Genomic DNA, 17,762 nt, shown 5'->3' with positions numbered 1-17,762 from the left:
ATGAATATCTATGTACCTTAATTCCGGATTGACCACTTGTGTTTTTTGTTTTATAATTTCCATTTATATATATATATATATATATATATATATATATATAACAGAAATTCAATTAAAAGCAACACAGCTGTGTAGAAATACTCTGTTACAGGTAAAAGTCCTGCATTGAGTAACCAGTAAACAATGCAGGCTATAAAGTAAAACTAATCATTATGCAGGATGACCCATTTCAGAATAATGTATACTATATTATTGAATTATAATTAAAAATGCATGCATTTATGTGTACATTAATGTTGCAGCTGGTAAAAGTTTGGCAAATTTCTATATTGTTTATATGTTGTGGGTAGCTTAATACATAATAATATATCAAAATGTATTGGTTGATTTATATTTTGTATTATTAATCAGAATCTGCCAATTAACTTATGTTGTAAAATAAAAGTGTGCCTATAGGCCTACAAAGTACAATATTGGTTTCCTGAATGTAGTGGAGTAGAAGTAGAAAGTTGCATAAAATGGATAGTATCTCAAAATTCTACTTAAATCGTACTTGAGTAAATGTACTTAGTTACATTCCACAAGTGGAAACACTAACCCATATTGTTCTGTGAGAATAACGCTAAGTAAGACACTCATACTGATTATTTGTATTACATATTTGTTATCAAACAATATTAATCCCTGGCCAGCACCTTTCAATGCCGAAGTAGCGCTGTGGAGACGGTCTCTTATAACACATCCATGTGTGGAGATAGGTCTGGCAATGCGAGGCTAATGTAGGCTCAGTGGCCACTGGAGGGCAGTAAACACATACAGACTTTCACAATGACTACCTGTATGTGTCCCGTTGAAGAATACGATGTGATTTCTAAATCTGACAACCACAAAATTGTTAAAATTATGATTAAGTCATGATTATTTCTAATTCATTTCGGATTGTGTCTGTTTGGTCACTGTGTCTTGGTATCCCATACAAGGCGTTTCCTAAAGGCTCCCTTTTCAAGATTCAAGATTCAATATCCTTTAAAAATCCCACAATGGGGAAATTCACACTGTTCACATTCATTCACACTTTGGTTATAGTTGTGTAACCTTTAAAGAATGTTTTAGGAACGTTTTCATAAAATGGATTCACAGATCTATTTTATTTCTAAGAGTAAAATGGTTTTAGGGACATTCTTAGAACGACTGAGGAACGGTTCCTCAAGTTAAGATTGACATTTACTAAATTAATTTCAGTTTATATTACACCCTATTGGTGAGCATATTACAAATTAGGACATACTATAATACTTAGATATTTATATATCAGTAGGGTGTTGGTACATTTGTAGAAGTGGTGATTTTGTCACCTGCCCAGGGACTGTAGACATTAGCTAGGTAGTATAAAGCATCCTTTTGTTGTTTTTGAGATGAATGTATTTTGTACATGGTCCCTGATGTAAATAAATTAAACTAAAACACAACTTTTGAGTTATGGTTGACCTGTAAAATGTCTCTAACCATGCAGGTGCTGCATACACCTCATACTCTGTCCATGTTGGATTGACTGCTGTATGCTCATTTAGTGCAAAAATAATGACTCGGACACATTACGCCTTGAAAATAAATAAACTATATTCAAATAAGGTCAATTTCACGTAATTAAAGACCTTAATTTTCTTTCGGTAACACATTACACCTCATGCCATGTTCTCCAAAACAAGTTATCATTTTTTTTTTTCCCCCAAAGATTCTTTTTGCTGCATTTCATAAAAAAACTTAAATATCATCTTCAGTTAATCATTTATTACAGTATTGAAGAAATGTCTACGTTTATCACATGATATTGTAGTAACTCAGTCATTATTTCCCTACAAAGGTTCAGGCAGAGAGAGAGACATTTTCATCATCACAGGAAAAAACTTTCACAGAGAGACACATTGAAGAGCAAGACCTGGGAGGGAGCGAATGGGAGAACAAGAGAAGGAGGGGGAAGGGGGGGACACTAACACAAGACACAGAAATATCGTACACCAACACACAAAGAAAGATGACCTGGGATGTTGCTCGTTGCAGACGGAGCCTTGACACAACAGAGCACGCTCTCTTTTCACAGCTTCTAAAAGGTAACAAAACAAATAAGCAGTAGACACTGAATCCCTAAATGCCGTCTCTGTGTGTGTGCATCTCTTCAGTTTTATCTGTATGGAGTTGTGGTTGTGTCTGTGTGTACTACTTGCTCATTTTATTTCACAAAGAGCCTCTGGTGTTTGGGATTCAAACTGTGGGGGAATTAGGCCTACCCCACAGGTAAAATATGCCTATAGGCGTCCATCACAGTAGACCATGCTGCTAACACACGTACACAGGGATTCATCATGCATCTGGGGAGGAACACAGAAGGGAAGCACAGACACAGACACACACTGGGGAGGGCTGGTTGAGGAGGAGAGGCTGGATAGGGGATGCATCACATCTAGCTACAGAACAGCAAAGGCCAAAACCAGACAGTTAGTACAGAAGTTCATGGAAACATGGAACATTGTCCAGACATTGTTGACAGTTCTGTTTTTGGGTGCTGAGCCACACCTTCTGGGACAACACTCAGTACATAATCCGATGCATCCTGTACCCGCTGGTACTGATCATTCTTCACCTGATCATAGATTACACATGAGTTCAGCAGACCTGTGTGTGTGTGTGTGTGTGTGTGTGTGTGTGTGTGTGAAATATGTATCCAAGTCTGTGGGAGCGTGGGAGAGGGAAGTGCGAGGATGACAGATGGATGATATCTGTGTGTGTGTGTGTGTGTGTGATGTGTAATTGTGGTCCCACCTGGTGGTTTAGTGAGTAGACTAGTGTTAGACTACTGTTACAACCTCACACACCACCGATCTGCCCCACAGACTCCATTAATATCTACAAAAAAGTTCTTCTTTAGCTCATGACGACCCGAGACTGACAATTATACTGGCAAATGTTCCACACTGTTTCTTCATGTAAACATGCTACTTACACTCAAAAACTCCTCCTCCAAGAGAACTGAATGAAGAAATGTACATTGGCGGAGGGTTACAACAAATACTGGAGCTGTAAAAGATGTGAACTGACCTCTAGTCAAAGCTACTAACGAAACAATTGACAAATGTGTTTTTAATAGCTTTTGCTCCTTGAACTAAACGCCAAACTGTTCGCCTCAAGGACCTGCGGCACAGCTTATCTATACATAAATAATCTTCTTGTAAATAAATAAAATATCTAAATAAATAATCTTATGCAATAAGTTACATCGACACAAACGTACTTATTTAAATCAGATGGGATAGTGTTTGGTTATGATACACTACACTGTTTGGATCAGTTCAATGGGGAGCTGCTTCACTGTGGAAAATAAATCTAAATCCACTAAATTCAGTATAACGATATAATCTACACTACCAATTGTATATATTGATACTATTCTAAACCTCGATTAGAAGTACAAAAAAATCTACCATGGCTATATCTGCAAGGAAAAGATACAAAATTTTAGAAAGTTTACAAAGTATAGTTAGTCAATGGTAAACGAATCGATTCTTTCTGATATTATCGCATGTAATAACGGTAATAACAAATTCCACTTGTATAGCACTTATCATTTGTGGGTGGAATGTTTGTGATGCACCTGCAGCACAAAGTACAATGTATTTAATGTGACTAAGATTAGGCGGTGAATATTACAGTAATTATAACGCTGACTGGCATGTGTCCACATGATGAATTTACTCTTCCTCCTTCAGAAAAGGAAAGCTGGACTCTTGAAGCTTCTAGTCTAAGCTAATGGTTAACTACTTTATTATCGTACTATGGTGTTTCACACTGCTCGCTACATTTGCCATGACATTTTTTTTTTTTAACAATGTTAAAAGTAATAAACCTGAAACGTCCACAGCAGTTTACACTGGTTTTTAGTTGTGCGTTCTGGTTTTTCCCCCCCCCTGTCTATTAAGCAGCCAGTAGTTTCAGTAACGTGTGAACATTTTAACTGGATGCTCCAACTCTGCCATGCAATACGAAGCAACACATACATGCCTTGAACAGCAGTGTTTTCCACTGAAAACTGCCTATGCTATGGTACTATGACTATAGAAACTGTCTTTGATTTGAACCTCTGATGAGGCTGACTGTCAGCTGTCTGCAAAGCGAACCATTGTCTGCTGTTGATCTACAGACTGTAAACAAACTCTAAAGAACATTAGATGACAGACCTTAGTTAGTTCGTTCTTTTATACAGTGTGCAGACTTCCAATAAAACGGTAAGTATTTTCTTTAAAATGTCTGCTACTCGTATTGTGCTCTAAGCACAGACGGATGGGCAGGGATGAATTACAACAATCCCTTTCCACGGGACAAGAAACCTGATGTAGAAACTTTAGACACTTCATAGTTTTACTCCAGGGACTCATGTGTTCCACGCTAATAGTTTGTCAACTAAAGGAAAAAGAAAAACACAGCATGTTTTAGTTACATTAAATAAAGTGCAGCTTTGTACAGCCGAAAGCTTGAATACTAGATTTTTATGAGAGTTTTCCTTAAGGCATTGTATAGGTGCCATCTTGAAGCATCAGTGTAATCCAGATTAGCACCCTGTATCCTAATTAAAGTTTGGATTAGGATCTTGTGTCCTCATCAATATGCTGTAGACTGAAAGTTGATGATAGGAATCCGTTTTTTTCAGTTTTTAAATGACTCAATTGTAATTTACTGGCTTTAGAGGCTTTACTCTTGAAAGTAAACTAACACTGTTAAGTCTTGTTCGATGGCCCATGCATGTTTGTCTGACCGTGCTGCTGTCACTAAAGGTAAAGGATTAGTCTGTCAAGATACATGCCACAGTAATGGATTACTCCGTTACTACCCACGATGCCACGGTGATGACTGACTGCAGTTCAGTGTCTCAGATCTCAGTCCATCTGGATGGAGAAAAAAGCTTTGAACAAAGTTTCCACGTGTGTTTTGATTACACTCCACACAGCGAATGTGTGTGTATGTATGTGTGTGTGAGTGAACATATTTGGTCCTTCTGAGGAGGAAAATGTCCTTTTTGTTCCTCTCATATCAAACACCTCACCTCTTTCCCATCGGCCTACACAAATGCAAGGATGTCATTTACAGATGGATTCTGATTATTCCATTTCACAAAGTATATTTGTGACTTATTGTGTAAAGATGTTCAATATCTGGCTATACATGCACACAAAAAAATCTGTCAGTTTGATATACTGTCAGAGAGGGGTTATGGGTACCATGGAAACCTTCTGGTAAAAAGACACATCTGATGGGAATGCAGGATGCTAGGGATGTATGGCTTTTCATAAACTTTTATTTCACCAGTTTATCATTCATTTGTTTGGTCAGCTAAGACATTCTAATAGTTTGTTGCCAAAAATCTTCCCACACTCATCGTCTTCACTAATGTTTTGTGATCTGTGGGCGGTGTTCCAGTCTGCGCGTGGACTTTTAAAAACACTGAAGCAGAGACCTGACTGTTGTTTTTTTCGATGTAATTTGACTCTCTATACAGAATGGTAGCTACGTATTTCCACCCTCTCTAACTTTGTCAGTGGTAGACATTGTCTGCCTACTGAAAACACTACACTCTATATGTACAGTACACTGGTTTGAACTATTTACAGCGCATGTGGAGAACCACCTTCATCTATACAGAGTATCAGACAAGCATCACCACTTTATAAGAACTTCCTGTAGTAAACAAACGTAATGATATTGTTATTGTAAACATTCCACTCCTTTTTCACACAACGCTCCACCCCCTCAGTGTAGCTGTACCAGTAAAGACAGTAATACAGAGGAGAGGCGGGCAGGACAGGTTTTGTTGTAGGAAACAAAAGTGTTGTTTCTTCAATGAAACTCAGATAGATACATTTAGTCTGGTGTGCACAAGATTCTGTTCCTCTTCTCTATTAGTGGTCTGATCCTACAGGACAATTCCCCGAGACAGCACTCCAGAGGCTGACCTGACTTTCTTTATACCTCTAAAATCTCAACCTTACAATCACTCTCTTTCTCTCTCCATCTTCTCTCTGCTAACTTTGCTGTTAAAACCTTTTGCATTCACATCTCTCGCCCCTCACTAACACTTCTTCTTGCCCTTCATCATGCCTGCAAATGTGCGTGCGTGTTTGTTATGATCTGTTTACACATGCGTACATAGAGTGTGTGTGTGTGTGTGTGTGAACATTTATCTGAAGTGTTTTAGTGTCCCTGTATCAAAGACCAGGACCCTTTCGGGCCGCAGTAAGCCCTATCAAACAGATGAATCTTACACTTGTTTCATGTCGAACTGTGAACTGTATGGACTGGATGTTAAAGTATGTGTGTGTTGCTGTGGATTATTCTTCCCAGAACTTTCTCCATCTCCTGTTTAAAAGCCGCTGATGTGGCAGTAAGCCTCCAGGCTGGAGAAGAGGATGTAGAGGAACCACAGACCCAGGAACAGCAGGCTGGTGACGAGGCGGGCCCCCTTTGGGCCGCCGAGCTCTCCGCCGATGGAGGGCCGGCGTCTGAACATCAGCACCCCCATGCAGATGAAAGCGAAAATGGTGAAGAGTGTGACGGAGAAGGCCAGCGACCCTGGGTCCACCTTGAACTCCTTCCCTTTGATTTTCCAGTAGATGGAGGCCACCGACCACGCCACGCCGATCCCAAGGAACACGTTGACAGCGTTGCTACCGGTGACGTTACCAATGGATGCGTCAGCGTGCTGGTCCTGCATGGCGGCCACTTTGCTAGCAAAGGTGTCTGAAAAGAGAGAAAGAGGTGAAGCACACAAACAGAAGAAGCAACAATGATGAACTCTGATACACACCCTGCTACACCCTGCAGTGCCCTGGTATGCCCTGCAGTGCTCTGCAGTGCCCTGCTACACCCTGCTATGCCGTGCAGTGCCCTGCTACGCCCTGCTACACCCTGCAGTGCCCTGGTATGCCCTGCAGTGCTCTGCAGTGCCCTGCTACACCCTGCTATGCCGTGCAGTGCCCTGCTACGCCCTGCAGTGCCCTGGGTCAAAATGAAAACCTTTTTTTCTCAAATGTTTCGGTCGTCTTTTTCGGCGCTTTTTTGACGTTTTGAAGCATTTTTTCCCCAAGTTTTTTGTCACTTTTTCCGATGTCTTTGTCGATTTTACATTTTTGTTGTATTTTTTATCAAGTTTTTGAAGCTTTTCCTGACTTTTTTTGTCACTTTTTTCCAAGTTTGTCACTTTTTGTGATGTCTGTCGATTTTTTTGGAAGTTTTTCTTGTTTTTTTCTCCACGTTGTTTGAAGGATTTTGTCACTTTTTTTAACCTTCTATCAATGTTTTTTCAAATGCTATAAAATCTAATAAAATACCCAAATTAATTGAAAGGATTGAACCGATCATTTATTTTACACTAAAGAGTAACATTCTTTGGGGACAATTTGTTGAAAGAAACCCAAATTTTTGATATAGAGACTATTTGAAAATGGGTCAAATTTGACCCGAGGACAACAGGAGGTTTAAACAAGCTCTGGTAATGTCAAGTGGTCTGTCGTGGGTTGTCTCACAGTGAAAGAGGATATTCACCCACCTGGAATAGAAGTTCCCAAAGCCACAAACACCACGGCGGTCACGGTGTCCCGGAGCCCGACGGTGCAGCCGAAATGTGACGCCAAATCGCCGATGAACGCGGTGAGGAGGCCGATGACGCAGATGGAGACTAAGAAGCAGGCCCAGCCGTTCCAGTACTCTGTGGGCGGGACGCAGGCGAACAGAACCTTCCAGAAAACGGTGACGAAATGCATGACGTAGTCGTAACACGATGGAAGGCGCTCTTCGCGACCCTCCTCGTCGTCGTCGCCGTCGCCTGAAGGGAGACAAACCGGAGGAACATTAGACAACATCACGGAGAAGATAAGAGTCGGAACAGCTTTAAAAAATGTAAAAGATATACAGAAACTCTACTTCATAGTACACATCGACACAGCTGGTGCCAGATTGACACATTAGTATTAAAATACAAACACACAGAATACATTTACAGACTTTAAAGTCTGAACAATTACCCAGTTGATACCAGAGTGGAATAATGAATCTCTGCAGTGAACTGTTACTTCCACTAGATGATGGCCTTTAGTTACAAATCTGACTCCCTTCTAATGTTAGGCCTGCTGCTCCTAGGTAGCATCTCTGTCTCTCCTCTCTCCCTCCCTCTGTCCTTATCGCAGGAGTCTGGTGTGCGGGAGTCAGGGTTCCAGCTGCCTCTCATCTACCACAATCAACCTCTGCTTCATATACCCGGTCATTCCTCCACTCTGCGTCATATCATAGTCAAGACGACCACAGTTAGTCTCGCTCCTGACCAACCTTTGCTATCTGTTTAGTCTATTGTATGTTGCCTGTTCTGAGCCTTTCTCTTGTGCCTCAGCTGCCATTGGAACCTGGCTCCTGCTACCGCTTCACTCCTGCCATCCACCGGGCCAGAACCACCACCACTGGACCCCACCACTAGCCTTGCCTCTCTCCCCCCCGGAAACCTGGACTGTACACTTGAGTACTTTGAATAAACCTATTAATTCACACTCCTGGCTCTGCGTTCTGTCTGCATTTGGGTTCTGTACATCATTCAAACCTAACACCTAATTAGTTATGGTTGAATAATAACACTGACCTCTGCATTCATGTTTTTGAACACATCAATATTTCCCAATTTTGTGACATTACGAGATCCCAATACACTAACTCAAAGGCAGGTTGAAGATTAAAATCCTTTACATCTGCTGTTAGAGAGTTTTATTGACTCAAAGAATAGCTCAGCTGGTTTGTTGCCCTTTAGCGAGTCATAACCTGTGGTAGTTATTTGTTAGTAATCTGCTGTACATTCAAAAGGTTTGGCTTCAGAAGTTGGGGGAAGGGGGGGGCACAACATAAATAGATACATGATACTTTAGGATTCAATGTTGTTTGCTTTACTTTTTTTGTTTTTCACTGATGTTCAATTGTAGCATGTTTGTATGTGGATAATAACTGTAAGTACAAAAATAAACACAAAGTTGGCAGTCCCTTTTATTCACCCCTGAGCAGTGTCTGTAGATTATTCCCAACAATGAAAATAATTAAGAAACTGCTGCCTGTTCTTTTATTTGAGAAAGGGTCGGTATACATTTAAAAAATATTCATGCCATCAAACTGCAACTTATTTTGTTTCAAACCATTAAATAATTAATTTGCCATTTATTTTGATCATAATCTTGGTGGTGACATCTCTGACAGTAGCTATAGCCAGCTAACATATACGTCTGTATTTGTTTGTGTATTTGTAGCATGTTGAGCTGTCAGGGCTACCGCATAACAGACTGATTTTATTCAATCAGTCACGACAACAAGGCCAAACTTCTAATAGATACATAGATACACAGACAGACAGACAGACAGACAGACAGACAGATAGATAGATAAACAGTAATTATCATATTGAATCACTCTTACCTGGCCTGCTGTGTAGTTAAAGTGTGCCAGACTCTCCTTGTGACACCAACACGCACACAGACACGCTCACACACACGCACACGCTCACACACACACACACACACACACACACACACACACACACACACACACACACACACACACAGCTCACCTGCGCTGACAGTGACCGCCTCCACAAACTGCTCCCTCCAGGAGTGTGTGCCGATCACCAGTGCCAAGTTGGTCTTCTTAATGAGCTTGTCAACGGTGCTCTGCCAATCAGAAGCCACACACACACTTCATTAGCAACCAATTACAGCCGAGGACAGGTGACAGAGTCACTCAGGTGAGGCTGAGCTTGTTAGCTTTGCTGTGCTGTGCGGGAATCAAGCACTTCCATCGTTCTTTCTTCTTTTAGTTTGAGTTCTATATAAGAAACTTCAAGAAAATCTGAGGTTGAAATTTAAAGATTAATTCAAATTCAAATTTAAACATCATGATTTAAAGGGGCCCTCCCCCATTTTTTTTTTTTACACATGAAGCTCAGTTTACTCATCATGAGGAGCGCTACGATCTTATGTGGCTCTGGAGGGAGCTTTTTAAAGACATGACAAATATAATTTTTTAAGAGAAATCTTGGCAGTTTACCCCAAAAGATGTTAGTGGATTGCATTATGGAAAATGTGTGAAAAGTCGAGATATATCAGCCTCTGCTGGCTCGATTCACTTTCCGGCAGAGATTAAAACAAGGATCGATCCAAAAGGCCCATTCTAGCCCATTCTGGCCCATATATACAGTATAGACCCATACATATACAGTACAGTATACCCGCTACAATACATTAGACTACACCACTGAGATCAATACCACTGTCGTATCTGTACGTTAAATTTGAAGCGACTGCCTGTAGCCAATTAGCTTAGCTTAGCATAAAGAAACAGCTAGCCTGGCTCTGTCCACAGGAAACAGCACCTCTAAATCTCAATTATCTTGTTTGTTTAATCCATATTGACTATAAACTCAGAGGGTAAAATAACCCAAGGCACAAGCAAAGACATTTTCCTCTCCATGTGTTTCACCTCTATCCAGTCGGGCTGTTTTTCTGCTTTATTTGCAGAGGACTTGATTTCCCACTCGACCAAATAAAACTCCATATCTATTGGAGTAAACTGGGCAAACTAAACCTTGAAATTGCTTTAAAGTAAAAACAACAGTAAGAAAAACATCTACATATGAACAGATATGCTGAGTGTGTCGACACACTCTGTAACAACCAAGTAAAAAACTTAATGTCTGATATTTTTTTTGCTGTGATTTTCCTTTTTAAGGGAAACACACTTCAAGTTTAACTGCAAAATACAAAAATGAGCAGACAATACAACCTACCTAGCAGACAGAGATCCCCAGTCCACTCACATTGATCTCCGGTGTACTAAATCCAAATGCCAATCATACTGAATTGCATTATTCCTCTAGTTGGTTCTCACTACCAGCAAATCATAAGAGACAGGGCTAATTATATCTGTCCACAAGGGGGTCAATTGACTTCATAATCATATGAGAGAAATTGAATTTTGGTGCAGTGTGTATTGAGTGACGATAGAACGACAGGCTCTCATCTCTTTTGTTGACGTTTGTTTAGCGCTCACTTTGTACTCTCTCTCCTTCTGTTATTAATGGTTTTGAATTGGCTCAAAGTGAAGCGGATGTTTGATCTGTTTGCTCAATTAATTTGTATGTTATTTAGGGAAAGTGTAGCAATAAGGGCCGAGGGTTCCTTAGAAATGTAAACGAACAACCATATTCAATGTAACTTTAACCTGCTGAAGCCAGCAACCAGCTTCCACGACACACTGCTGTTATTTACTGTATGTTTGATGGTATTTCATGATTTTGGGGCTTTTGAAACACCCACTGATTTAATTACAGACATGAATGCTGATCACAAAAGGAATTATGGTAGTAGTAGTTATAGTTGAAATTGAAATAATGTATTCTGTGCTTATTACACAGACTCAGAGGCGTTCAAACAATACGATACTTCCCTCAGTGCTTATGGTAAAACAGCATTCGATTTAGATCACAAAAAGTTAAACCCCACATGAGGGAGCTTTTTACTTAATTACGATTCACATCGTTTTAATTTTCTTAAGGGCAATAAATGGATTAGCAATATAACATTCTTCTGTGTGTTGGATGTTTTGTGAATTGAGACTTATGGCTATGCCAGTAAATTGTACTAATGTTATTGCCTAGAGTGGCTGGCAGTGGGTATTTGCTTATGTGGTGGCTGATTTTATTTGCTTAAAATACACCTGAGCTCAATGCACATTTCAAATATTTGAACTGCTCGTGGCCCGCTTCCTCTGACTTTGCTCTCTGTGTACAGGGGATCGCAGTGGAAGCCTGAGAGGCTGGCGTAGCAGCGCTCTGTGCTCTGTGCATGCCTCAAGCTTTCTGCCACATCATCCATTTAAAAAATGTAAACCCATATCCAACTTGCTCGCTGAGAGGGTTAAGACCCAGGTTCACTAGTGTGAGAGAGAGTGTAAAGGTGTATTATATAATAAGTCCAGAAAAGCCTTTTTGGCCACAATATCAGTGCCCCAAACACCATCTACAGCGCAGGACCACAAGTGTGAACATTTCTGCTGTGGTTTTTGCATTTAGATTGGAATTACATACTATATACATACATTAAATGTTCAACTCTGCTTCTCTGCTATTAGACTGCTGCTTAAAGCAGGCTTCTTTGCCATTTTTTTTTTATTATTATTTTTAAATACAATAAAATGAGTTGAGTAGTAAACTTTAAAGCTGCTGTTAGAGCCAGATAGATTTTTTGTTATTTTGGTTTTGTAAATATGTAAAAAAATGTTTTACTTTTGTTGTATTGTTTGTATGCAAAGACATTACATAGGTATAGGTAGAGCCATATGAAAGGCGTGTGCTGTTAAATTGCACCTTATATATGTGCATGTGGGTGCTTCCCATTGTGTATGGCAGTCGAGAAAGTCAACATTTTGAAAGGTCAACAGACAAATATAATTTAAAGCACCAGATTTTTTAGAAGTAATTACATTTATTTTCTTTCAATAAATGTTTTCACTTTTAGACTTTCAAGCATCACACAGCCACCACTGGATGTCAAGTCTACAGCTGCGATGAGCTACCATCAATAAGCCATCCACACATTTATCTTAAGGACATCAGAACAACAAAAACAAAGCAAAGACTATTGTTGGAATAAACGGGCATCTTTTCACAGCACAAAACACAAAGAGGGTGCTGTTCTTCCAGAGGAAAACAAATACATGAATGGTGCACCTTGAATTCGTACGACTCCTCGATGACCACCTCCAGGCGGCTGTGCTCTCCCAGGATCGGCTTCCCCATCTCAGCTATCTTGCGAGCCTCCTCCTCCTCAGCACTCATCTGCCCCTCCGCTCCCTCTGTGGGAGGGAGAGGTGATGGGAAGGAAACAAGAAGGACACCAACGGTGAGCGTGGATTGAAACCAAAGTGCATGTCACAGATATTTCCAAGTTCTACCGCTATCAATAATAGATCGTGAGTCAGCATTTTATTTCAAGCTGCACTGCATCAACACGTCTGAAATATGTATCCGAGTCTGTGATATGTGTGCGTTCTCACACAGCGTGGGAGAGGGACGTGAGAGGATGACAGATGGATATCTGGGTGTGTGTGTGTGTGTGTGTGTGTGTGTGTGTAAGCAGAAAAACAACAGCAGCGACAAAGAAAGATCAGAGAGGTGGATCTACAGAGAGTAAAAACTAACTTTTGATTGGTTTGCTGCTTAGCTGAAGTTCGGAATCAAACAGAAAATATTCTATTATAGGTTTCGACAAAGGCGCCTACGGACTGTGTGAGATGGGTGTAGTAAAATCTTGGTCTAAGTCTGTGGCAGACTGCACAATCCCAAAGATATCCAGTTTACAATGAAATCAAGCTGAGTGAAGCAAATCCTATTGTGTGTAAAGCAGGAAGCGGAGAGTCTTTTTTTGCTTAATAAATGACTTAAACATAATGGATGGAAAATGTATATTGTGGGGCCTCCTGCTGCTGGCTCAGTTTGCCAAGGTAGACATGACGTAACCTCCATCCAGCTTGGATCTTAGACCTAAACGTTGCATGCCAAGGCTTCTAGTACTGTCTAGTACTACTGAAATGTGGTCTCTTCAGCTGGTTTGAATGATATAAAGACAGACAAGGTGAAGCTACTATCAAAGCTTAACCTTGTTCCTCTGGATAATATCGATCCATTTGTGAGTCTCTCCTTCTTCCTGGGCTTCCATACAGTATTTGAGAGAGAGATAGGGAGCTAACAATTTGCAAGAAGAGGGGATTAATGCTGACATGAGGTTTGTGTTATTGATGTAGCAACAGAAGAATTCAACACACAGAAATAACTGAGAAAGTGAGCCAATCATGATTCAAGTCTCTTCTCTTTACCAAAGAGAGGTTGTTAAAGTCTGGTGATTCACAAAGAGCTTTAGAAACACTTCTAGAAAGACTCTCTGTGTAAGTGGCTTTTTCACATTCGTCCCTTCTGCTCAGGAGTGAGAGAGAAGGGAAATAAAGAGACCAGACGGTATGGAGACGGTGTGTGTGTGTGTGTGTGTGTGTGTGTGTGTGTGTGTGTGAAGTGTGTGTCTCTCTTCAAAGGTGTTTAATAATGAAAAGACTGTAGTAGTAAAGCAGCATATGGCAACTTTGTCTGCATCATTGACACTATTTCAAGCTGTCATAAACACAGACACGCGTTAATGCACACATTAGCATGCACACGGTCAAACATGGCTTCACTTTACTTTAAAGGGGTAGTTCAGAATTTTGGACATAGGACCTCATTTCCAAGTTAGCCAGTGTGTTATTTATCAATGGAGACCGTTTTCAACACTTTTCATCCAGTCCTTCCAGTTGCAGAGTTCACTAGTGCTAGGCTAGCACAAGTCAACAGTAACTGCTAGCTTGAGTAGAGTCTCGGCCGGTGTCTTGATGTCCAAGCCAGTAGCAAGAAGCCACAGTTGGTTCCTTTCTGGATCTCGCAATGGAAATTTGTGGAAACTTTGTGGTGCCCATCTGTTTGATTTATTTTTACAATTTCTAACTGCACAGTGAATCACCATGTTGCCTAGTCCTTAGTTTCCAATCCAATGCTTCAATACCAATGTACTAGGCTACTACTAGGTGTCCTGACTGGAGCGCGCTTCTCTGTTTACTTTTCAGCGCAGTACGACTAACCGGGGGAAAGTATAATTCCGCCGCTGATGAGAAACTAGTCCCTCAAAATGGAATGTGATCATTGAGATGCAAGGGTAGTTTTATTTCGAACATTATTCTATCAACAGACATTTACATCGATAGTCTGGCGTTATAATTTATTTGCCTCGGGTGTACTGTGGAGTGGGTAAGACTGTTTTTAGTGGCAGGCTAGCAGATACTGTTGACTTGTGCTAGCCTAGCACCAGCGAACTCTGCAACTGGAAGGACTGGATGAAAAGTGTTGAAAACGGTCTCCACTGATAAATAACACACTGGCTGAAATGAGGTCCTATGTCCAAAATTCTGAACCATCCCTTTAAAATGCTTCGCTAGAGCAGCAACATCGTCCAGCCTTCACCAGAAGACCGACTCTATAAAGACCGCCTCCCCCGGGGTGAACAACAAATCACCTTCAGGACAATGATGCTGCGGGGCCTCCCGCTCTCGGTGCACTTTTAATTGATCCTTCAGCCTCTGAATTCGGCTTTGGCTGCATCTAATCGTCAGTCATTTGAGGTTAAAGCTGCTCCGTTGCTTTGCGCTCCAAGTAGCAGCAAGAGGCTATTTTTGAATTTTGGAAAGTTCTAAGACTTCAGACAAAACACATGTCGTCAGTTACTTGTGCACACTGGGGAAGTTAATAAATCAATCTGCTTTACTGGGCACTAAAAAGCGTTCTGGCTGGATTATTATTGGCAAATCTCGTTGTTCTTTGGATTCAGCTGCTGCTGGTTGGAGAAAATTGTGTTTTCCATTAGTATATTTTGATTTGTCACAAGCTCAGAGGACTTCCGGCTCAAAACTAATCTAAACTTAAATCAATGGGTTGTTAGTGAGCATGGAGGAGGCACTCTACTCCTTCCAAAATCCCAGACATACGTCATTCTTTCTGCTGCTCTCTTCGATTTGTATGAAATCCAATCAAACAATTTCCATATAACCAGATGAGACCTCAAGTTTAATAGTTATACTCTTTTTTTTTTTTTGCTCCAAATAAAAAGTTTTTTTGTCATAAAAAGCAATATAATATTAAAGTATAGTATGATGTATATGATAAAAGTACAGCCACTGCAGGCTTATTAGCTACTGCATTTGGCGGTCTAAGAAAGGCCACAAACACGATGATCCATCTGCATCGGCACACAAACAGAGCCCAGAGTGTGGAGCGCCGACTCATTTGTAAGGATTTATTTCCAACCTGTTCAATTGTGCTGTGCTGAGATTCACAGAGGCCAGTTCTGCTGGGATCCAAACCCATCGCTCCCCTGGACAGGGTTAACATCAGAGAGATGCCAGACATGTGAGCCAGGCCATTACAAGGTAGTACAGAGTAAACAAGGCAGACGCTCAGCAAAATACCTGAGCAGCTGCAGCGGAAAAAAAATTATTGCAGCTGCAAAAACTTGTGGTATTTGTTCGAATGTACTGCAAATGGAAATAAATTACTTTTTTGGATTCAAATTTTGCTTCCTCTGAAACCAGCGAAAAATACCAAACATTTCCTTATTTCAGCTTCTCAGTTATGAGGATTTTCTGCTTTCTTCTGTTTTATAACATTATAAACTGAATAATGACAAAGGTCAGACAAAACAAGACAACTGAAGAGATCATCTTTGACTTAAGGAAATTGGGCAATTTTTAACATTCTATAAAACACACAATGAATTGACAAATCAAGAAAACAATCTGCAGATGAATTGATAATAAAAAAATAATCTTTAGTTGCAGCCTAGTCTCGCTAACTCGAATGCTATGTGGAGTAGCCAGACCCTCCTCCAGCGCACTTTGGAGGAGGGTCTGGCCACTCCACATAGCATTCATGGATGGGATGAAAATGTGCTCTGGTTTATTGGCATTTCTTTAAACCAGTCACAATTGTCTTGGGCGGTGCTAAGCACCGGAGAAAAGCTGCTGTGCCTCTGCAAAATAGGCTCGGAAGGAGCTTGTTTTGGTGGAACATGTGTACATTTAAAAGTTGTTTTCGTCGTGCAACAGAAAACTCAGATTGGATTTACCCTGCAGAGATCTGAGGAGCAGTTAACCATAGTCCTCATATATCCACCGGAGTTTAGAATTATAACACAAACGGAAGGAATAATCAGATGGTCTTACCTTGGTTGAGCAGCAGAGCTGTGAAAAGGACAGAGAGGGAGGGTAAAGAGAGCAGTGAGTAATAGCACACATTCAACCCGACAGCAACATCTAATAATACATCAAAATCCACTTGACACGGCCAGATCAAACACAAACTCACAGAATCCCTGTGAACTTCACCTCACTGTAGTATTTAAGTTTCTTTCCATGGGCCATCAGAACACTCAACATACATCCAAACCATTAGCTCGCCTTTATCATCCCGCAATAATATTACAATATTCATACACCATGTGCAATATTTTTCCTGTCCCATTCTTAGTGTTTTTATGTCTTAAATTATTCTTGCTTTTAGCTATTTATTGTCTATCTTGTTTATTATCTCTAATGCACCTTCAGTTGTGGCACTCACAATTTCATTGTATGAGTCTCTTTATCTATCTTATCTTATTTATCATCAACAAAACTCTCTCCTCTTAACCCTCTATCTGACAGCAGCTAGTAGTTTTGTAACCTCTAAGTCAGTTGTTCTCAAACTTTTTCACATCAAGGACCCCTAAACTGACAAACTGACAAATTAGACCATGGACCCCCATCTGATAAGACGTTGTCCCAGGGTCCCCTTCCTGATGGAATTTTTGCTTTTAGATGTTTTATGACAGAAAGTGAATGAAACCCATGAGCAAAATAGTCATACAATATGTCATTGTGTTACTTATGGATAAAACTATAGTGAAAATAAATTAGTCCCCTTTTTGTTGGGGACCCTTTCAGGGACCCCGGACCCCACTTTGAGAACCACTGCTCTAAGTTAATAACACACTGTGGCGACGGCTGTCTGACTTCTAAAAAAAATACAAAGAAAAAAGAAGGCGGCTCAGCCCTGGTGTTTGTGTAGTGACAGGTAATGG

The 17,762-nt window shown here is 40.5% G+C and overlaps 1 protein-coding gene across 1 annotated transcript in view; it reads right to left on the bottom strand.

Annotated features, from left to right (window-relative positions):
* Positions 1-5,775: 5,775 nt before the first annotated feature.
* The window catches only part of slc8a2b (solute carrier family 8 member 2b), a 35,209-nt gene continuing 23,222 nt past the window's right edge, over positions 5,776-17,762 (bottom strand). The window contains exons 10-14 of the mRNA XM_078247033.1: positions 16,870-16,887; positions 12,800-12,924; positions 9,644-9,743; positions 7,595-7,870; positions 5,776-6,786 (exon numbers count right to left, since the gene is read on the bottom strand). Coding sequence (XP_078103159.1) covers positions 6,410-6,786; positions 7,595-7,870; positions 9,644-9,743; positions 12,800-12,924; positions 16,870-16,887 — 896 coding nt within the window. The 3' untranslated portion in view covers positions 5,776-6,409. The remainder of the gene's footprint in view (positions 6,787-7,594; positions 7,871-9,643; positions 9,744-12,799; positions 12,925-16,869; positions 16,888-17,762) is intronic.

The sequence above is a fragment of the Sander vitreus genome, chromosome 3, assembly GCF_031162955.1.
Source record: "Sander vitreus isolate 19-12246 chromosome 3, sanVit1, whole genome shotgun sequence".
In the NCBI taxonomy this organism is placed as follows: Eukaryota; Metazoa; Chordata; class Actinopteri; order Perciformes; family Percidae; genus Sander; species Sander vitreus.
The sequence above is the reverse complement of the archived record's forward strand: the minus strand, read 5'-3'. Positions and strand labels throughout refer to the sequence as shown.